General features: G+C 40.0%; 1 protein-coding gene across 1 annotated transcript; it reads right to left on the reverse strand.

The window, feature by feature from the left end:
- Nucleotides 1-3382: 3382 nt before the first annotated feature.
- On the reverse strand, nucleotides 3383-20272 carry NUDT21 (nudix hydrolase 21). Its single transcript, XM_016124084.2, has 7 exons — nucleotides 20014-20272; nucleotides 16909-17109; nucleotides 16082-16145; nucleotides 13071-13160; nucleotides 9059-9134; nucleotides 8269-8383; nucleotides 3383-7013 (listed from the first exon to the last, which is right to left on the reverse strand). The coding sequence occupies exons 1-7, from the start codon at nucleotides 20127-20129 to the stop codon at nucleotides 6992-6994; spliced, it is 684 nt and encodes a 227-aa protein (XP_015979570.1). The 5' UTR covers nucleotides 20130-20272; the 3' UTR covers nucleotides 3383-6991.
- Between the last annotated feature and the right edge of the window lie 164 nt (nucleotides 20273-20436).

The raw sequence follows: 20436 nt of genomic DNA on the forward strand, positions 1-20436 counted from the left end.
GGGACGGGCGCAGGGGCGCGGCCTCCGTCCTCCGCCCCCGCCGGTCGCGCCGCCGCCTGGCCCCGGAAGGTCGCGGCCGCAGGCCCTGGGGCCCAGCACCCAGCATTATCCGCCGCCGACAGCTCAGCTCGCCGGGGCAGCGGACGCACAGGGCACCCGCCCGGGTCCGAGCCCGCGGGCGTCACTCAGGCCCGACGGCGCTGACGGGCGGTCGGGCCCCAGCCGCCTGGCGCGCGTCCGCAGGAGTCGGGCCACTTGCCCTGCTGTTGCCTTTAACCCCCCACCTTAAGCCAGTCACCCTTGAGCACCTCTGTGAGCCTAGCAGCTCCCCGGATGGCCGAAAGAGATGGGAATAATGGGGATAATAGGAGCCCCGAATCCAAGAGAGGATATTAATCAAGTCTTAGATTTCTCGCTAATGAAGTTTTCAAGTTTCTGCTGCATACTAGTAGCCTCCAGCGGAGTCTAAAAGGAACCTGATATAGCTGGGAATGAAAATGTGTTCTGTCGTACAGCAGGGAGGAATATAAAATGGTGCAGCTACTATGGAAAATGGTCTGTCAGTTCGTTAGAAAGTTCAACGTAAGTGACCATTTGACTTAGCAATTCCATGCCTCGGCGTACACCCAAGGAAATGAAAACACTGTACACAAACCTTGCGACTGTTGATTGCGTTATCTGGAGCAGCCAAAGGGTAGATATGTCCATCAAGGGATGAATCCATAAGATATGCAATGGAATTTTATTCAGCATGAGTGAAGTACTGACTCATGCTACAACCTGTACAAACCTTGAAAACGTGCTAAGTGAAAGCAGCCGGACCCAAAAGGCCACATGTCGTGATTCCATTTATACGAAATGTCCAGAACGGGCAAATTTCTATGGCTGTAGAAACCAGAGTAATGAGGGAACTGGGGGTAAAAGCTAAATATGGATTTCTTTTTGAAGTGATGAAAATATTCTAAAATTATGATGGATGCACAACTGAATATACTGAAAATCATTAAATTCCACACTAAATGGTGAGATATATCAATATGTGAATTACAGCTCAATAAAGCCATTAGAAAAGTGCTTCCAAAACAATACGACCTTGGGGGTCATATTCCTCATCGTATCCCCAAGGCCTGTGATAGTGCCTGGGCCACAGGAGGTGCTTGGTATTTTGCTGAGTCTTAAAAATTTTGGAAGGACTAAATTCTCTTCCAGCTCTCTTTTATGCCTCATATTCTAGTACTAAAACTATTAATTTGAAAACAAAAAGATTTCTCAAAATACTGCCATTTGTTCTGGAATTTTTAGAAACCTCTTACAAAAGGGCCTGTAATGAAACAGGACAGTTCAGTTTCTGTTGGGGGCCAGGGGCCAGTGGTTACCCCGCCCCACACACACACACACACTTTTTTATATGAGGTCTATATGAAGATTGGGCTTCCATTCTCTTTGGTTCTCTACCCACGACCATTTGATTAAATGCTAAACTTTTAACTTTATTGGTAAAATATTTTTTTAAATAATTTTCCAGGGAAATAACTGTTCTACTTTAACTGACCCTCCCATAATTTCTAAATTACACTGTCAGATGATCTATATTCAATCCAAGTCACAAGTAAGAAAATGCCAAACCAAACTTTTCACCATAAGGGACTGTTCATAGATCTGCCGTATTACAATATTCCATCTTTGGTTTCAAAATGCTGTACTCCTCTGAACTATCACTAATTTCTAAGTATTAAAACTTCAGACAGCCTTCTGGAATGACTTTGTAAAGCATTTAATAGCAACTTTTTACATTGGATTCTACTACATAAAGACTATAGTCTAAATTAATCTTAAATGTGTAGAAGCTTGAACTTTCTAGATTCACTATGAGAGGTGAAATTAACCCAGCTATATAAGGTTATTTTTTATTTGCATTTAAAAAATTTTAAAGGTTTATGTCCAGGTATTTTATTATTTGTTCTAAATTTATTGCCTCCCACTCCAAGGCTTTTACACTTTTTTTTTTTTTTTTTTTGCAAAAGCGTTACCCACCTCCTAAAGCCAACCAATGCTCCGGTTCTTTGTGTTGGATCCTACTCCACGAGAGGACCAGGGTGGGAAGCAGGACACAAGAGGAATGAAAGCGTGCCCGCGAAGGATGGACCATCGGTCCCAGGTACTGCCTATGTCAGCTGAGTCCCAAGTCTCAAGTGTGGCAGAGAGACCACAGCTGCAGACTTTACTGGGCTGGTTGGACTTGGACTAAAAAGTGTGGGGCACGCAATGGAAGCCAAGCTCTCCCCACCCCCACCTTCATTTCAGAGTACCATTTACGCCTCTGGGTTGATTCTTTTGAGACTTTGGGTACAGCCCCCCACTCCCAATTACTGTGAGACTGAATTTCCTGCCGTTTGTGAGATGGTGGCTGACTAGGTATAATTTAAAGGAAATAAAGAAATGTATCATTTTGGACAAACCAGAGTTCGTGTGGAGTAAGAGTCACACCTACATGCATTATTGCTTTTTTCATTTTTTTAAATATCTGAAATCCTTTCATGCTCATCACATTTGATTTTCGCCATCCTGTGAGAAAGGCTCGCTGGTCTTGCGGTTTAAGACTAACTTCCTAGGAAGTGAACTTCTTTACCTAACCCAGCAGCCTTAAATTTGCTCCTCATGGATCTCTGGTGCTTCACTAGTGGGACCAACGTGTTCCACTACAAATCCAGAAGAGGAGGAAAAACCACCAACCTCTCAAATCTGTACAGAAAAAAACTAATTGGTATACTTCAATTTTTAGCTTTTCTTTCATAATTTTTCATAGCTCTTTGGTGTCTTCTATAAAACACGCAAATAGCAAAATTTTCAGAACTGCAATAACTTCGTGTTTTGTTCAACTTTTGTTCAGATATAAAGCATCGAGGCTATGGTTTCGTTACACATATAGTCTCCTATTTTTGATGAATTGTTTCTGTTTAAGATGCTGAAACTGACTCACACAGTATCACAGGAGCAGTAGGCATGGAATCCCAGAACATCATGACTTCCAGGCGAGTTCTGAGAAAAAAACCATAGGAGTCAACACTCTCTTTACAAGAAACTGAAGCCTCCGATGATAACAGTTAACACAATTGTGTGGCGACTTCTAAATCCACCCTCAGGTTCCAAATCAGAGTGGCCCCTTCACACTGCGGGGCACTGCATCAGCCTAGGAACACCCCTCGCACGCAGCGGAGGAGCGCGGGGGAGGGCGACGTCCACGTCCCAGGCCTGCAGGCCCTTGCTCTTCTGCCAAGTCTCTCACTTACCTGGCAGCCCCTGGTCACCGACACCGAAAAAGAACTGCGTAGGACTTCTGACGGCGTGCTGAGGTTCACAGCCACACGCAATCACAGGTTCGTTCGTTTTAAATGTTTTTAATTGAAATGACAGTAAAATGAAATTTAAAAAGAACAGTGACCATTTTAATCAGACTTTTAGTTACAAATATAAAAATATAACCAAAACTTCAAACAGTTTTATACATTTTCTATAAACTTAACACGAGGAAAATTCTCAAAGCCAAACTACCAATGATGCTTGTACTCTATGATGTAAACACAGTAATCAAAAGTTTAAATTTTTAAATGCGTGGACCTTTCCTTCAACAGAACAGCAAGGTGTTTTCCCAAGTTACCTCTTGTCTTATGATAGATTCCATCGCTAAAATACAAATTACTTCTAAATTGGTTCAATCTAAACTTATTTAGCTTTTAGTCCTTTTTTCACAAAAACAAGCTTGATAAGTATAATACAAGCTAATATTAAAATGAGTTTTATGGCTCAAGTCGAGTTACGCTATTCCGTTTCTCATCACATATTTAAACAAAAGGGAAACTGAAGTGAGTCCCGTTTAACTCAAATAATAAGTGATAGAAAACAAGTGCACTAATTGTGGGAAATAAAACCTTACACTACGGAAGCCAACTGGTATTAGTAAAACCCACTAAGCCTTCTCTGGCCGTGCAAAACACAGAATTGTTCACTCTCTAAAAGTCTTAGTAAGAGGCACATACTGTCCCAAACTCTATGAACTAGAAAAAATGGTAAGTTTGAGGAACTCCAATGTGAAAAGCTACTCCGTTTCATCTCAAGTGACTGAGCAGGTACTTAAAAAACAGTCGCTAAAAACCTGAGAGCATAACAGTCACATCCTGTCAGAGGAATCGAAGATGACTGCTTGCCAGGCTGCGGAATGTGGAGGTCTTTTACCTCTCACTTTTAATTAAGCATGAAAGAAAAAAAACAGACTGGCTCATTTGGTTGTTTTATCCAAAAAAAAATGCTAACTTAATGGAACCCTTAAATATCCAAATAAATGAACCACACAGTACTGGTTTCAAAGTAAGACAATAATAAAAATCCAGACCCATTAAGTACAAATCCACATGCAGAATTATCATAATGCCGTTTTAAGTATTATCTACTTTCTCAAAAAAATCACAACTCTTCATCAGGAAAAAAATTTCACTTTTCTTCAAAGGGATGTCAACGTTAAAAACAACGTAAAACACATAAGTAAAATGTTTCATTTTTCCCCTTCAACCTGCTGAATATTTCCTGGTGTCATTTGATAGTTTTATATAGAATATACACTACTTGGATTACTCAGGGAGAATAACCTGGCAAATACTGTAGTTACAGAATACAAGAGTGGGGGCTCTCGTGTGTAAGCAAACCTGGAACACAAGAAGGAGTCAAAAGTGTCAGTTACTCAAGAGCTCACCGAAAAAATTACTCGGTATTTAGTAGGCAGAGAACTGGAATGCATGATTTAAGACTGTTAGTTCCTGAAGAAGTGTGATCAGAACTTATTTATCAAAAGACCTTAGTGTTAATCAGTGCCCTGTATCCTCTTCTAAAGCTATACAAATACATCAGATTTAAACTTCCTTCCCTAGTTTGCTATTTCCTTCAGGAAACCACTAGAGTATTGGGACACAACTAGCTGACTAGTTCACAACCAATTTGAAAAATCTGTGTTTGTGTTATGAATTTTACATTCAAAACTGTACCTCTTACATGCCAACATTAGTAACCCAGCTGGCTTAAATCAAAGGTTTTGCTCACCTAGGCCCTGGCACATGGGTGATTGACTCAAGCACTGACACTGGAAACTAGTGAACAAGAAGGAATTTCTAGGTCAAAGCTGAAGTTACAAAACACGTGAGTGGCCTCGAATCAGATAACTCTTCAACCAAAACATTCCTATACTGACAGCACTTTGTAAATTATACCTAGAAGAAAGTCCACCCAAACGGCAATGGCGAACACGTCTGAAATGTGGTCTCTGTAGCTTTCATTGGGGTGTCACAAGCAATCATGGAAGGTGGGCTAGATCAAGCCACCTCCACCTCTGACCTCCCCAATCTTTTAGGACTCAGCTAATCAGTGAGTCCAAGAAAATTTTAGTAACTTAAAAGTATGCTAATATAAACCAGAGGGGCAGGACCGTCAGCCTTTGAGAAGAGGATGAGTCACAGAACTAGCGGCTCTTACAAAGGAAATCACGGGTCATTTTGGGTCCTAGAGACTAGTGCTCACCTACTAACTTAAACGTGAGCACATTTACAAATGCTACTTGATATGTAACATGTGATGATTTAACAGGACCTCAAACAAATGAACTGAATGTTTGTAAGTAAAATTATTCAGGCGCTCTTGGTCTCATTTTAAGTATGAAGAGAGAAAAATACATGCTATACTCTTTTTGTATCACCCAATACTCACGGGAACAGCCCTGCGATCAGTACCCTAAAGCTGTAAGAACTACTCGTTTCTGTCTATTAAAAACATCACTGTGCTCATCTTTTGAAGTAGCTGTATCTTACAAGATTTCCTTTATACTGAGCCTACAGTCAACGTCTGTAATAAGGCATACACAATATATTTTGACCATTAGCAATGACATAGCCAGCAAACTCCTTTGCCCTAAGATTCTTTTTTTATCCCTCCAAATTTGATACTAAAAGTTTTTTAAATTTGGTATTTTTCCTTAGGCTGACAAAATGTATTCCCTGTCCTGTCCTTAGATTTCAGATTTTTGAAAAGTCTTTATGTCACTTGCTAAAATCAAATGCTCATCTCTATGGATATGGACATGGCTTTAAGTTAATTGAAATAACTAACTTTGCAATCCAAGAGTTCAAAACCTAACAGGTCCACTTTTAGAAACTTTAGGTAAAGTTCAGAAACTTTATCATGACCCTAAGAATAACTAAGACATAATTTCACAACAGCACAAATAATACCCCCATTTTGTGAAGAAAACAACTGCAAATGAGCTCTACATCGGTCTCTTTTCACACCATTTCCCATGACTTCCCCGACCATGCCAATTTTAATGGTTTCCCACACGTTTAAGGTCCATCGCTTGTGCACTAAGGCCTGGCCGTGCCAGTATGAAACACGCCGTAGGTAACACACTGCGAGTGCTGCTGTAATACACCTCGCAGCGTAAACTCTGGTACAGGAGTTGCATCTTGGACTCATTCAAGCAAATCTAGTTCCCAAGAGTAACAGAAGATCCTCATCGCAAGATCTGTAGCGTGGTCTCAGAGCGTGCCCCCGAGAATGCTCCAGAGCAAGGGTCCCATAAACCCGACTGAACCTGCACTGTCTCTTAACATTCAGCAGCCTCACAGGGGACAAAGAAAACGATCCTCGCCTGTAAGAATTTTACAAGTTTAATGTGAAAAAAAAAAAATACAAATAGAAAGAAGTCCACTTCTTTAATGTTGTATAAAAACGTATGAGTAGAAACAAAAGCAAATTAAACATTATCACATTTGTTTACACCACTATCTAGTTCTTCATATTAACTTTGCTATTCAAACAACAGAAAGCAGGGAGCAATTGACGAATTGGGAAAGAGAGAAAACCAAAAACACTTTTCCACCACGTTTACTCTACACTGTGCAGAGCTGTGCTCACAGAGACGGCTGCTTTAACTTCTCCACTGCGCAGGGATTCAGTTGTATATAAAATTGAACCTGAATTTTAAAAAGAACAATAGTTTTATTAAAAACAGTATTATTTCCACAGTTCCTACCTCTGATGATAAAAAAATTTATTTGGACATTTCTACAGTCCCTCGATATTTCTGGCATTTTCTACACCAAGATATACTTACTTCCTCTCACCTGTCACACCTTACACATTAAATAACAGTATTGTTGAACACTTACAATTAAAAAAAAGTCTAAATTTGATAATTATCCACTGGTAAGTTCCTTGAGGAACTTTTACACCTCACTGTATCTGACCACTCAGCACAGTTCCTGATACCTAATAGGTGGTGTTTACGTAAGTGACTAATACGACTCTTTGTCTCATAGCCCACATGTCAACTTGTAAACCACCAGCAGACCAACGCAGAGGAGTAAATGATGAAGGCTGATTAGTGTGACTAAACACAGAGACCAATTTTACTCAACAAGCTTCCACAGAAGGCAAAGTCTCTGCTGGAATTTTTAAACTAACCTTTTTAAGCACTTACCAGGTGCTGGGCACTACTGTAAACACTTTAAGTGTGTCATTTCACTTGGTTCTCACAATGTTATGAAGCGGGGACTGCCATCCCCATTTAGAGAAGAAAGAGGCAAACAGGTATTGCCGTTTGTTCTTGGTCACTCTGCCAGGAAGTGCTGAAGGTGGAGTTCAAACCCCAACACTGACCACAGACTACATCCTCCAGCTCCATGCTGTTCTGCGATCCCTAGCTACGGCTGGCTCTAAAGACCTAAACAAGCCCAAGTCACCTTAAAAAAGATGCAGTTCTCATCACTCTGCCTTAAAAAGAAAACCTAACTTAACGGAAAAATTCAAGACTTAATCCCACATGCCCCAATATGGGCCCAAATACAGTAGGTTCCAAAAGAGAGAGAGAACATTTGACACCGAGAGATGCAGTCTCCACATATCACAGACAACTCCCCTCGTGTTTATTAGACATTGATGACGTCTACTTGACCATCGCTTCTTTGAAAGAAAAGTTCAAATTTAACTGCAGAGAGTCTCGGATTTGGGGACAAGCAGTTACACGGGTCCAGAACGTCATCTCGCAATTCAGGGTCACTTTCCATCAGTCATACTTAATCTGTGGCTTGCACGTGACCTCAGGGTCCAACTACTGTCTTAACTTTCTCAAAGGCAAAATTTATAAACTATCCTTTCTCAAATGGCTCCAAACATTTTAAAATCTGGCAGTTTAGATGAATTAACCACAAAACGTTCAACTTTCCATACCTGCTCAAAAGCTGAGGGAGACTAGAAATGATGGGTCCATACCCGGGGGCATTGTCATACAGCTCAAACAGCGGTGCCGCGACCAGCTTGTAATTTTTAGGAACCGCGAACAAAGCTAAAATAAAACAAAACAGTATTCATTTTCTCTAATTTCTTATGTAATCACTGCTTTCACTTCATTTATAAAATAATCACCAATTTTACATTTGAGAAACAGTCAAAGAAAAAGATAATTCTCATTAATACATTTTGGTTGTGTCTTTTAAGCAAAGCTCGTAGTGAGAGCTCTCACACGGACTCTGTAAAGAGATTCGTGCTACCGAGAGGATCTTTAAGTTCTGGCCCTGGGAGAAAAGAGAGAGGAGCCTTAGGTGTGTCATTTATTTTGGATTCTATTTTAAGAATATCATTAAAAAAAAAAAAAACAACAGAATAATTGCTTATTAAAACACATAACGGGCCTAAAGATGGTATTTAAAAAAAATCAATTCATCTGTCTCCTACAATTTTCAGTTTATCCCAATGTGGGAAATCAATATCAGCAGCTAAACAGTTATTAAAAACACTGTAATCTGGTATTTTATGCTCTAAACATATTTTTTCCCCAGTAGCATGACTGGCACATCTATGAGAAAAACTAGGTGATTCTGTATAAACATGGTATGTGTTTCTAGTTTTACAGTAAATCCAAAAATGTGAAGAACTTCAAAAAAAAAACCACAAAGCAGTGTCCTTGAAATTATTCTACAAACGTTTTTAGATAGCTGCCTTCAAAAACAAAATAACTTACCTTTCTCTTGAAGTTGAACCAAAAACAACTTCTTATGTTCCTTAGGTTTGGTAATATGTGCAGGAATATAGGGATACTGAAAAAAACCAGAGAGGCTCATTGATGCCACGTCCCTCGTGCTTCCACGCCTGTTTACGAACTTCTTCCCAATATCAACCCCCTGAGACCAACGAGTTCCTCATAACCTCAACACAATTTTATTTTAATATATATCCCATGTTTCCATCTATTTCTTTATATGTTTATTCTCCAATGCAGTGCAAACTGCTGGGGGAAGTAGAATTCTTTCTAGTCTTCTCTTTATTGGGATTTAGTACCTAACAGATATATTAACAAATAAATGCTTTAATAAATACAAAACAACAAGTAGTAGACCATTCAACCATTTAAGACAAATATGCAGACACAGGATTTACAGTCTAAGAAATTGGTGTTTCTAAAAAAAGTTTTATTTAAAAAAAAAAAATCATTACTAAGTTAAACTTTCTAGAGTTCTGACGTGGACCTGTTTACTGCATTAGAAGTTAAATATGGCCTGTGAAGTATCTGACAAGATGCTCCCTGCACCCCCCTTCCTCCCCTCGCCTTCTACACAGACACTTAAGGAACACCAGAGAAGCAAAATAAGTGGAGTTCTGCCAGTTGGACAGAGTAAATTGCTTGGGAAAATGAAGAAAATATTTTGGAGAATTTAGAGGGATGAAGAGAATTAGAGAGAAGAGGTTGCTATGTGAGAAAGAAGAATTTTAACATAATTTTAAAAGTCTAAGATAGAGATTTCTTTTTGTTCTACTGTATGTTATGAAAATGTCTCCTACATCTCCCTACAATACTTTCAGAAAAAATCTGCTTTTGCTTTTGGAGTTGTGCTTTAGGGAAAGGAATTAAAAACAGATATAAGAGGAAAGGAGGATGAAAACAGAGGCTGCCAAAGGTATATCACACTCATTTTACGTAAGGAACTTACAGTGAGTGGCTAAGCGTCTTTGATGAGATGACACAGGTAAGTAGTGAGGTCAGATTCAACTTTATCTGTCCAATCCTTACCTCACTTTAAAAGCCTATGTTGTTTCCCACTATGCTATCCCACCGGCACGTAACAAGTATTCAAGTTAGAATATTTAAATAGAGCGTGGCGAATCCAGACAACTGTCCCAGGCTTTGGAGGTGTCCTGCACCATCATGAGAACCAGGCGCATGGGCGGCAATAGACAGACAAAGAGGTGAGAAGTAGCTTGAATAGCGCAGGCTAAGAGACCTGAGGTTCCCAAACCACGACCAAACCAAAGTGACTGGCTATGTGTTCCTTTTCTTTTAAGCCTTTCTTCTCCAGCCCTCATTTCTGTGTTTATTTTAAGCCAACTGTACTTTAGACAAAAAGACTGAAGTAGGCAGATGGTGTCGTGCTCTTTTACTAGTGACACCCAACCAACACTCCAAGTTTACTAAACACACAACCCTTACATCCTGTACTAGCAGAGCCGAGGCCAGGGTTCAGTGGATTAAGAGAATTGCCCTAGGACCATGGTAGGGGAGAGGCATGAGAGTACTCAGAAAGTAGCCTGGGGAACTCATTGCTGCACATTTCCCAGTTAGATGAAGAAATGTTCAAAAAATGTTTACAACGGCTGTTGTGTCTTTTTGGACCAGGAACTTCACCATTGCCACATGAAATTACACTTTCTTAAAGCTAACACAATTCTCGGGCAGTGAGCGCTAACACCAGCTTCCTCAGCATTTACCTTCCTGCCCCTCGGCCATGCAGGGAGTCACAAGGAAGAGGACAGAACAATCTTTAGCTTGGCTGACATTCTGTGCAATTTTTGTCATGCAGAGAAGCTATCAAACTCATAGAGCTTTGTCAAAAGAATGCAGGCTCCAACTTCGAGAATATCCCATTAGCCAAACATAGAAAAACTTACGCACCAGTAACATTACCAATCATTACGATGGAATAAATACATCAAATATGAAACTCCAGAGGTTGTATGACACTTTTAAAGGTCACTGAAACTGATGCTCTGTGTACCACTCATCGGTTTCTCATTCCACCTCAGATTTCAGGGCAGCTGTGTTTGAAAACGTTAGAAAGCTCTGTTTGCTGCCACCAGCCCGCTCTGTTTTTCAGCCTCAAAGTATTTTCAGAGCCCTGGAAAGTCTCAGCCGGTGCTTAGACTCAACGTGAAAGTGCAAGGGACTTAACACACTCCTCATAAAGTGACAGACAGGAGTCCCAGGCCACCCCTCCTTCCAGTGGACAACTCCAAGGTGCATTCCACATGGTTCCTCCCAGTCCTCAGCAAAATCATTCTGGCTCCCCACAGCTGTACTGAGATCAGTTATGTTCCTTTTTTTTTGACTTCTCTGGTCTCCGCTTCCCTGGACTCTGCTCCTTCCTGGCATCAGCCCCCAAACAGTCTGCACCCAGGTCTCTGCCTTATCCTCTCTTTTGAATGAAGTCAAATCTTTGGAGGATGCTAAGGAGTTAACTCATTCTTCTGAAAAGCGGTAGGCAGAGGAAAAGAAGCATCTACTGTTTCCTACACAAACTGTACTTCAGGGTAACCAAGTAGTTGACGAGAGAATTTTCTCTTTATATAAAGATCACAATCCTAATGAATTAAAGGATGCAAGAAACTACCATCGATGAGCTGCTAACGCTACAAAGAGAGACGAGACATTATGAAATTCCTAATGAAGTACACGATACCACTGTGGTGGCCAGCCTCCAAGATGACCCTCACTGGTCCGTCTCCTGGTACCCACACTTCTGTGTGGTCCCCTCCCACAATGTACTAGGTGAGTCTGTGTGACCAACAGCACTGCTAGTATGTCACTGCCAAGATTAAGTTATAACAGACTGTAAGAAACTAGCTTCCGACTTGGGCACTTTCTGTTAATGTCTCTATCTCTTGGGTCACACACTCTGAGAGAAGCCAGGTGTCTTTCTGGGAGCTTCCCTATGCAGCTCTCATGGCAACCGAGGAGGGCCTTAGGTCAACAGCCAGCAAGGACCTGAAGCCTTTAGTCCAACAGCCAGGAGGAACTGGGAGGTCTGCTAACAAACACACGTGTGCGCTTGGCACCAGATCCTTAAACCTCAATCCAGCTCTGGGATGATGTAATCCCAGCTGACGACTCGCCCAGAACTTCCCAAGGGGCCATGAGCCAGAACCACCAAGCTAAGCAGCTCCTAGATCCTTGACCCTGAGAAACAAAGATAATAAATGCTATTTTACGCTTTTAAGTTTGGGGTAATACATTATATGGCAATAGATAAACAATATATCACCTCTGAAAGCCTTGTACCCTCCTCCCAAAAAACCGAGTCCAAATCCAATCTATGGATCTAACTACCAATTTGCAGGACATACAGAAGAAACAGCTCCATGTTCAATGATGATGGGGATGTAATCAGCAATGGAAACGCTAAAGACTTTAAGTAGCCTAACAAATCACAAGGAAAAAAAAGACAGGAAACCAACCTGTAGATATAAGACACTTAAGAAACTATCCTAATTCAAACAAATTATAAAAACGAAATAACAATAAAATTGGATACTATCCAGAATATGTAAATGGCACCGCATATTTAATGATATTATGAAATTAGTTCTTAGTCTTAGTATGATAATAGCAGTGCTGTGCTTATGTTTTTAAAAGAGCCTTATCATTTAGAGATGCACGCTGGATATTTATGATTAAAAGTATACGTAAGATTTGTTTCAAAATAACCTAAGTTGAGGGCGGTGACATGGGGCAGTGCGGGAACTTGACCATGAGTTGCTAACTGCTGAAAGCGGATGACAGGTAACTATTCTCTCTCCTTTTGTATATGTTTGGAATTTTCCTTTAAAAGAAAAAATACTTGGCTTTTTAATATTTTTTATCTAAATTAAGGAGGATGACAAGGACATTTTAAGTCAAATTCTACTATGATCTTTTTAAATGGCTGGAATTAAATCACTTTCCTACTTCCCTAAATGCGTAGCAAATATAACTGAACGCTGACCTGAGGAGGTTCAAAGTTTGGTCTCCACCAGTTACCAATGCAGTCATCAATGACCCAGTCTTGCAGGACTCCATCTTGACGACCCAGTATCTGCCAAAAACAAGTGATAGAGCCAGTAAACCACTAAATATACATACCTGTGAACACCCTTCGACAAAGAGAAATTTTTTGGCAGGACTGCTAATAGAGACATAGCTAACATGTCTTCCACGTAAATTTCCTTTCTATAATTTATTATTATTATGTGTGTCACTCTGCCCAAGACATCCACTATTAGTTCAAAATTGGCAACCTAGCATCAACATTACCATAGAGAACCAAAGAATATGCTGTTATACACCCTGGCTATACATGGAAAAATAAGATCATCAACTACTAATATAGGCCCATGGCAGACAATCGTTTTTCTAGAATCAATCATAGCTTTTGTATGTCACCCACCTAAGTTATAGAAATAAGTGTGCAAAATTCACATTTTTTCTTATGATTCTGTATGGCGTAACATTAAACTTGCTTTAATAAAAGCTATACTCTACATTTTAATTAGTCAGAAATGGTTCTACAAGGTCAGTAACAAGAAAGAGCAGTTCCCTGACCTACTTCATCCATTCCCACTGGCTATAACTTTCAACTCTTAGCCATTCCCGCCACCCCACCCCCGGGTATTTGCCTCTTTTAAAAGCATTCTTGTTTTTAAATGAACTATTTCAATTTAAGATTTACAGAGATGTGCAAAGATGGTACAGAGACTTCCCATATATCCCGCACACAGTTTCCCCTATTGTATAATCTTAAATTAGTGTATTACATTTGTTATAACCAATATTTATACCTTATTTTTTTTTAATTTTTATTTTTCAATTACAGCTGTCATTCAATATTATTTTCAGGTGTCCAGCATAGTGGCTAGACATTTATGTAATTTACGAAGTGATCCCCCTGATTAGCCCAGTACCCATCTGGCACCATAGTTATTACAGTATTATTGACTACACTCCCTATGCTGTACTTTACATCACCATGACTACTTTGTAACTACCAGTTTGTACTTCTTCATTCCTTGACCTTTTTCACCCAACCCCCAACCTCCCTCCCATCTGGCAACCCTCAGTTTGTTCTGTTTGTTCCTTTATTTCGTTGTTTAGATTCCACATGTAAGTGAAATCATACGGTATTTGTCTGATTTCACTTAGCATGCCTTCCTGATCCATCCATGTTGTGTCACAAATGGTAAGATTTTATTCTTTTTAATAGCTGAGCAATATTTCATTGTATGTATGTACCACTTCTTTATCCAATCATCTATTAATGGGCACTTATCTTGGCTATTGTAAAAAACACTGCAGTGAATACAGGAGTGCACGTATCTTTTTGAATTGTTTCAGATTTCTTCGAATAAATACCCAGAAGTGGGATTGCAGGGTCATGTTGTCCTTCTATTTTTAACCTTGTGAGGAACCGCCATACTGTTTTCCATAGTGGCTGCACCAATTTGCAACCCCAATAGTGCAGGAGGGTTCCCCTTTCTCCACATCTTCACCAACACTTGTTTGCTGGTTTAGTGATAGCCATTCTGACAGATGTGTGGTGATATCTCATTGTGGTTTTAATTTTCATTCTTCTGATGACTAGTGGCATTGGTCATCTTTTTATATGTCTACTGGCTGCCTGTACGTCCTCTGATATTTATTAAGTCCACGATTTATTCAGATATCCTTAGCTTTTATCATCCTTTTTCAGTTCCAGGAATCCACTGAGATATCACATTATATTTAGCTGTCGGTTTTTGATGATCCTGATAGTTCTGAGGAGTACTGGTTAGGCATTTTGTAGAATGCCCCTCAATTGGACTGGGGTTGTCGATTTTGGTGAGACTGGGAAGAGATTGCAGAGGTAATGTGCCTTTCTCATCACACTGCATCAAGGGTACATTCTATCAACATGACATCACTGATATTAACCTTGATCACCTGGCTGAGGTAGTGTTTGCAGATTTCTCCACTATAAAATTACATTTTTAACACATTTTTATGACCATTTTTTGATTACTTTGAATTTTTAAAACCTAAAAAAACCCCACTGATTAACACCTTCTACTGTGGATGAGAATTTAGACCTTAAAACCACACCTCCCATTCATTCTTTCTCTTCCACTATCCTATTATAAATATTTGTCAATATTCAGTATTTAAATTAATAACTAAGTGAATCAGACACAACAGAAAGTTTAATAACTACAATCACACTTTCTTCCTTCTACAACTATCTCTTTTTCTGGAGTTAATAACTTTCATTTCATTTGCTGTCATTAATTCATCGCCACATTTTCCACAGGCTACATGCTAAAAAAGAAAAATATTTAATAACAAAAACAACCTATAATCTCAAAAATTTCCAGCATCTATACATTTGGCTCCAAATCTTCAGAGGCAGACATGAGAATGACTTTTAAAAAGCAGTACAACTTGGGCAAAGCCTAAAAGATTATGTGCGGAAATGAAAACATATATCTAACAGGAATCATTCTCTTGTTAAAACTCTATAGAGGTCGAGGCCTACTCTGGAACAAAACTACCTGCATTCGTACCCGCATCTCCACGACATACCAGCTATATAACATCAAGCAAATCAACTCTCTGTGCCTAGTTTATCAGTAAAATGGGATTAACAATAATACCTACTCCCTAGGGCTGTTGTGGTGATTAAAGGAGTTACTGCATGTAAAACATTTAGTGACTAGTACAGTAAGTACCTAATGTTGTCTTTTCTTAACCATTATTGTTATGTCAACATTTCAATGAAAAAAAAGTTAAGATAAAGCAAGGGTAAGTTCAATTTGCAGAAAATAAATGTATATATTAACACTCTGGAATTTAAGTTTTATTTATTGTAAAGTAAATATTCAAAATAAACATCCTTTCACAAAACATAAAAAGCCTAATTATCAATTAAGTTGATAGTATTTAGATGGACAATAATAAAACTATCCAAGTTGTTAAACAGAAAAATACCTCTGTCATTAAGCGTTTTAGTCCTTCAACTTCATCTTCTCCTGGGTTAAGTTCACCACCAGGTCTGCATAAAGGTTAAGAATTTCAGCTTTCAACTTAATACAATTTGGGGATAACAGGAAGAAGACAACAGTTATTTCTATCGAGTAATGGAATAACACAGTTCAGTGTCACATAAGGCAATCAAAACAAACATGTCAAAGGGAGAAGGAAGAGCGTGCTAGAAACAGAAAACTGAATTCGTAATGTTAACCAAACTAATGGTAAACAAACCCTAATTTTAAACACTGTAACATAAACATTGCCCAATTGCTGGCCACCAGTCCATTCCAGTCTGTTTTCCCTAGAAGCTATCTGGTGATAATGGGAATCTACAAATGTCCAGAGAGCAATGAACCACACTCTTCATGTTTGTAGAGCATTTTTTTAGAACCCCAAGCTCAACATTTGAGACCTCTCTTTTGGTTAGTTGTGGACTAAGTCATTTTAAAAATAGGAAACACTACTTACCCTAAGAAATAATATAGATTGTTCTTAGTAATGCTACAGTGACATCTAGTAATTGAACTTGGACTAATTTGTTTGACAGGGATCCTATCAAGTTCTGCCATTAGTATGGATAATATACAGTAACACGTGGATTTCTACTAAGGCAATAAATGAGCACTACCAGGAGAAAAATACCTTATGATTTTTCTCTTTCTAAAGACTCCATTAATAACTGTGTTTGTTGAGGTAAACAACTAACTGGTAAAAACTATATTCCAAAGCTCCATAAAATAGCAATGCTATTAAAAGCTGTCTTGTTAATTTCCAATGACACTTACAATTTGAAGAAAGTTGTTCCCAGCTGTAGCAGAAGCACATGGGGTAGCCGATGCTCATGTACAATCAGAACCCCTTCCACAGTCCTCCTCATTCCAATTTTATCAAATTCCTCCCTCATGCGCTGAAATCTGGCTGCAACAGAGCTGTCCTTCTCATAAAGGGGCTCTTTTGTACCAAAAGTATAATTGGTGAGAGGGTACCTGTGATCCGAAGACAAACATCTAACGTGAGAACTGAACACCATAATTTACCATAATAGATACCAACCATATTTTTTTAAATGGTAAAAAGTGTATATATTTTTCTAAAAAGTGTATATATTGTATTCAGAGACATAAAATTTGTCCAAGGTTGCACAAGTAGTTAATGAGACAGGAGATATTAGAATCCAGATCTTTGGACTCTAAAACCAGTGCTGCTTTTAGATCGAGCTGTTATTACTCCGCACTTGAACTTGCAAACATAGAGAGCACTATCCAGAAGGCCCTTAAATGCTTAAAGAAGTGGCTATATGGCCATCTGGTAATCCTCTGGCTTTAGATCATGGCTGGTAAACTAACACAGCCAACCTGGCTAATGTCCCCTTGGGCTCCTCAGACTACTAATCTAATCAGAAGTTCTGCTAATTATGGGCAGTAATGGCCAATCTCTCTGCTTCTACAAGCTGGGCCACCACTTTCCATCATCTCTCCTGTTATTTTCCATTCCTCCCAGTCAACGATCCTCAGACTCTTTTGGTGCCACAACCCTTTCTCTTCCAATGAATTTTTCTTTCCCTCTAACACTTTTTTTAGCCTTTTCATTTATTCCATTAATTTTCCTTACTCCTCCTTTCTCCTCATTCAGATCTTCTACCTAATCTGAATACTCTCTCCTTCTTTTTCAAGAATTCAAAATATGGCTCATATTGTTGAAGACCGTTTTTATCTTGCCTAGTAACAAAAAATTTTCCTTATAGGTAAAAAAAAAATTTATATTTTATCACACTTATCACCTTGTAACTTCTTAACCATAAGCCTTACAGTAAGAAACCTTTGATTATAAGCCTTCGAGTAAGAATTCTTTGGCCACATTTGCCTCCCCAAGGTATCTACTCTATAAAAATGTCTTGACAGTAAGTGGATAACTACATAACTAATTGCTCTGCCATTCTTGAAAGGGGAACAAAACAGGGGTTGCCAAAACTTAAAAATTAATTCCAGAAGCCAAATTCTAGGTACAAATGAAGCAGCTCTAAAATAACTAAAATACGCCATTTCCGAGGTGCTTTAAACATTTTTAGAAAGAACTTCCCTTGCAGTCTCAGTGCTGAATCTAACGGTCGTTAGCAGTAGCAGTCTCACACAGCGCTGTGCCAGGCAATTTTTCAAAAATGCTTTTGAACATGAACATTTAGGTCTCACAAACTTAAGTTATAAGGAGATGCAATCAAGACGAAATGTCATTTTCAGCTGTGCAGTTACAGCGCCAGCATGGACACATACACATTATTTCCATCATACTGTGAGCAGGGATGACATCTTACTTCCTCACAGATTGGTTGACCTCACAGATTGCAAAGGCCTTGCCAGGTTACAATCCCTTACTTATTGCATTTTTTACGCCCATAGCACCAGGTCTTCCTAGATGGTCTCCCATCCAAGTACTAAAGAGGCCGACCTTGCTTAGCTTCGGAGATCAGATGGTATTGGGCTTGTTCGAGGCAGCAAGGCTATAGACTCTAAAGGACTTATTTTCAATTTAGATCATAACTCACCCAAGCGAACTGAGTTCACAACACAATGATTCCTGCTGAATACTGTATTTATATAGAAAAGGGAAAGTATTATATCAACCCATAACTTTAATGGAGCAAAGATTAAAACATTTTCGCCAATTCTACATAATGGCTCAATGCAAACTGATCTAGTAATCAAGGAAAATAGAGAGAAAACCCTCTTACAGTTCTAAATGCTGAAAGTAATCCAGAAGCGGTGCTCATATTTTTTAAAAGAACATTTATTTGCCTTTTCCACTTATAAGGACTTTTTTAAAGTGACATGAAATTAAAATATTATTGTTAATGTGATAGCTAGATATTAATGTGCACATACATAACTTTCTACTAATTCTAGATTTCATAAATCCAACATTTATATTACCTAAATTTCCAAGCCAGCAGGTTTTGTCAAATAAAATAAAAATAACCATCTTTACAATTTCAAATCACTTCTGAAGGGGAAAGGTTCATCTATTTGACTATAAAACAGAGGAACACCTAAAGTATCCTACTGAAACACCAGTATCAGTGAATCCTGCACCCTTTAAACTGACCAGCATTTAAGAGCCACTTTCCTCCAATAGAGTCAGCATCACAGTGCCTCACAAACTTTTAGGAATGATGAAAGCGCATACTGATAATTTCTTAAGACACAGCCCAAATGCCAATTACTTGCCTCCGCTAGAATACTTGCAATTGCTTGAAGTGCTTAAGCAGACAATAAAACGCAGCCACAATGGGTTCCCTGGGGCAACATTCTAGACCCCTCCACGGTCTGAAAGCCCAACCATAACTGCATCCACCCTCTCCTGTGGAGCCCTACTAGGTGCCCGGATGCTCTCGCTGCGGCAGGCATGTGAATGCATAAGGAAGACCAGATAGGTCTAAGCAGACGAATAAAAATGTGTGCATGAGCTAAAATGCAATATTTCAGTTGAGAGTTTTTTTGAAAATCCTAAGTCGAGGCCTTATAACTAGGGCTCGAACGCTTACAGCTATTAAGATGAACACATTCCGTGGTGGGTTATCTCTGGAGAGGTGGGGGAAAGATAAATTCTAAGCAAATTTGCGTTATTCCTATAATGACTGAATACAGGGGCACTGGAACAATCCTTTACGGAAAAGAAAAACTCTCTCAAGCAGGATCCTAACCTCTTGGCGTTGGAGGACAAGAAAGGGCCTGCGGGGGCTAGAAAAGGCGTACGCTCGCGAGCGGGAGATGGGGTGGTGGGGAGGCGCGGAGCCCGCCGAGGTCCGGGGTCGCGCCGGAAGATGGGAGTCTTGAGGAGCGCTCACTAGACAGGAAAACATGGAAAGCAGCGCGCGAAGGCCAGGCCGCACTTACAGGTTGATGGTGCGCTCCAAGGTGAGGGGCTTGGTCTGCTGGATATACTTGTTGCCGAACTGGTTGACCCCCCGGGGCCAGCCGGTCTGCGAGCGATTGGGCGGCACCACGGACATGCTGGCGAGCTAGGGCGCTGGCAGGAAGAGGAAAGGGGGAGGGAGGGAGACTTTCCCGGTGCCAGCAGCGGTTACCTGCGTTCCACTCAGCAGCCGCCGCCCGCCATTAACGTGAAAGAGCAAGGAGAAGCGTACGCACGCCGGAAGTGCCCTCGGAGCCCCTGGCGGCAGGAAGTAGAGCGGCCGTGGCCTGCCAGGCGGAGCACCATTGGACCGACCCCTGGCGGGATTGTCGCAATATCTGGAGCTCCCATTGGTAAATTATGCGTGGGTTCCGCCTCCTCTTAAATTGGTATTTCCTATTGGG

Source organism: Rousettus aegyptiacus, unplaced genomic scaffold (genome assembly GCF_014176215.1).
Source record: "Rousettus aegyptiacus isolate mRouAeg1 unplaced genomic scaffold, mRouAeg1.p scaffold_m13_p_14, whole genome shotgun sequence".
NCBI lineage: Eukaryota > Metazoa > Chordata > Mammalia > Chiroptera > Pteropodidae > Rousettus > Rousettus aegyptiacus.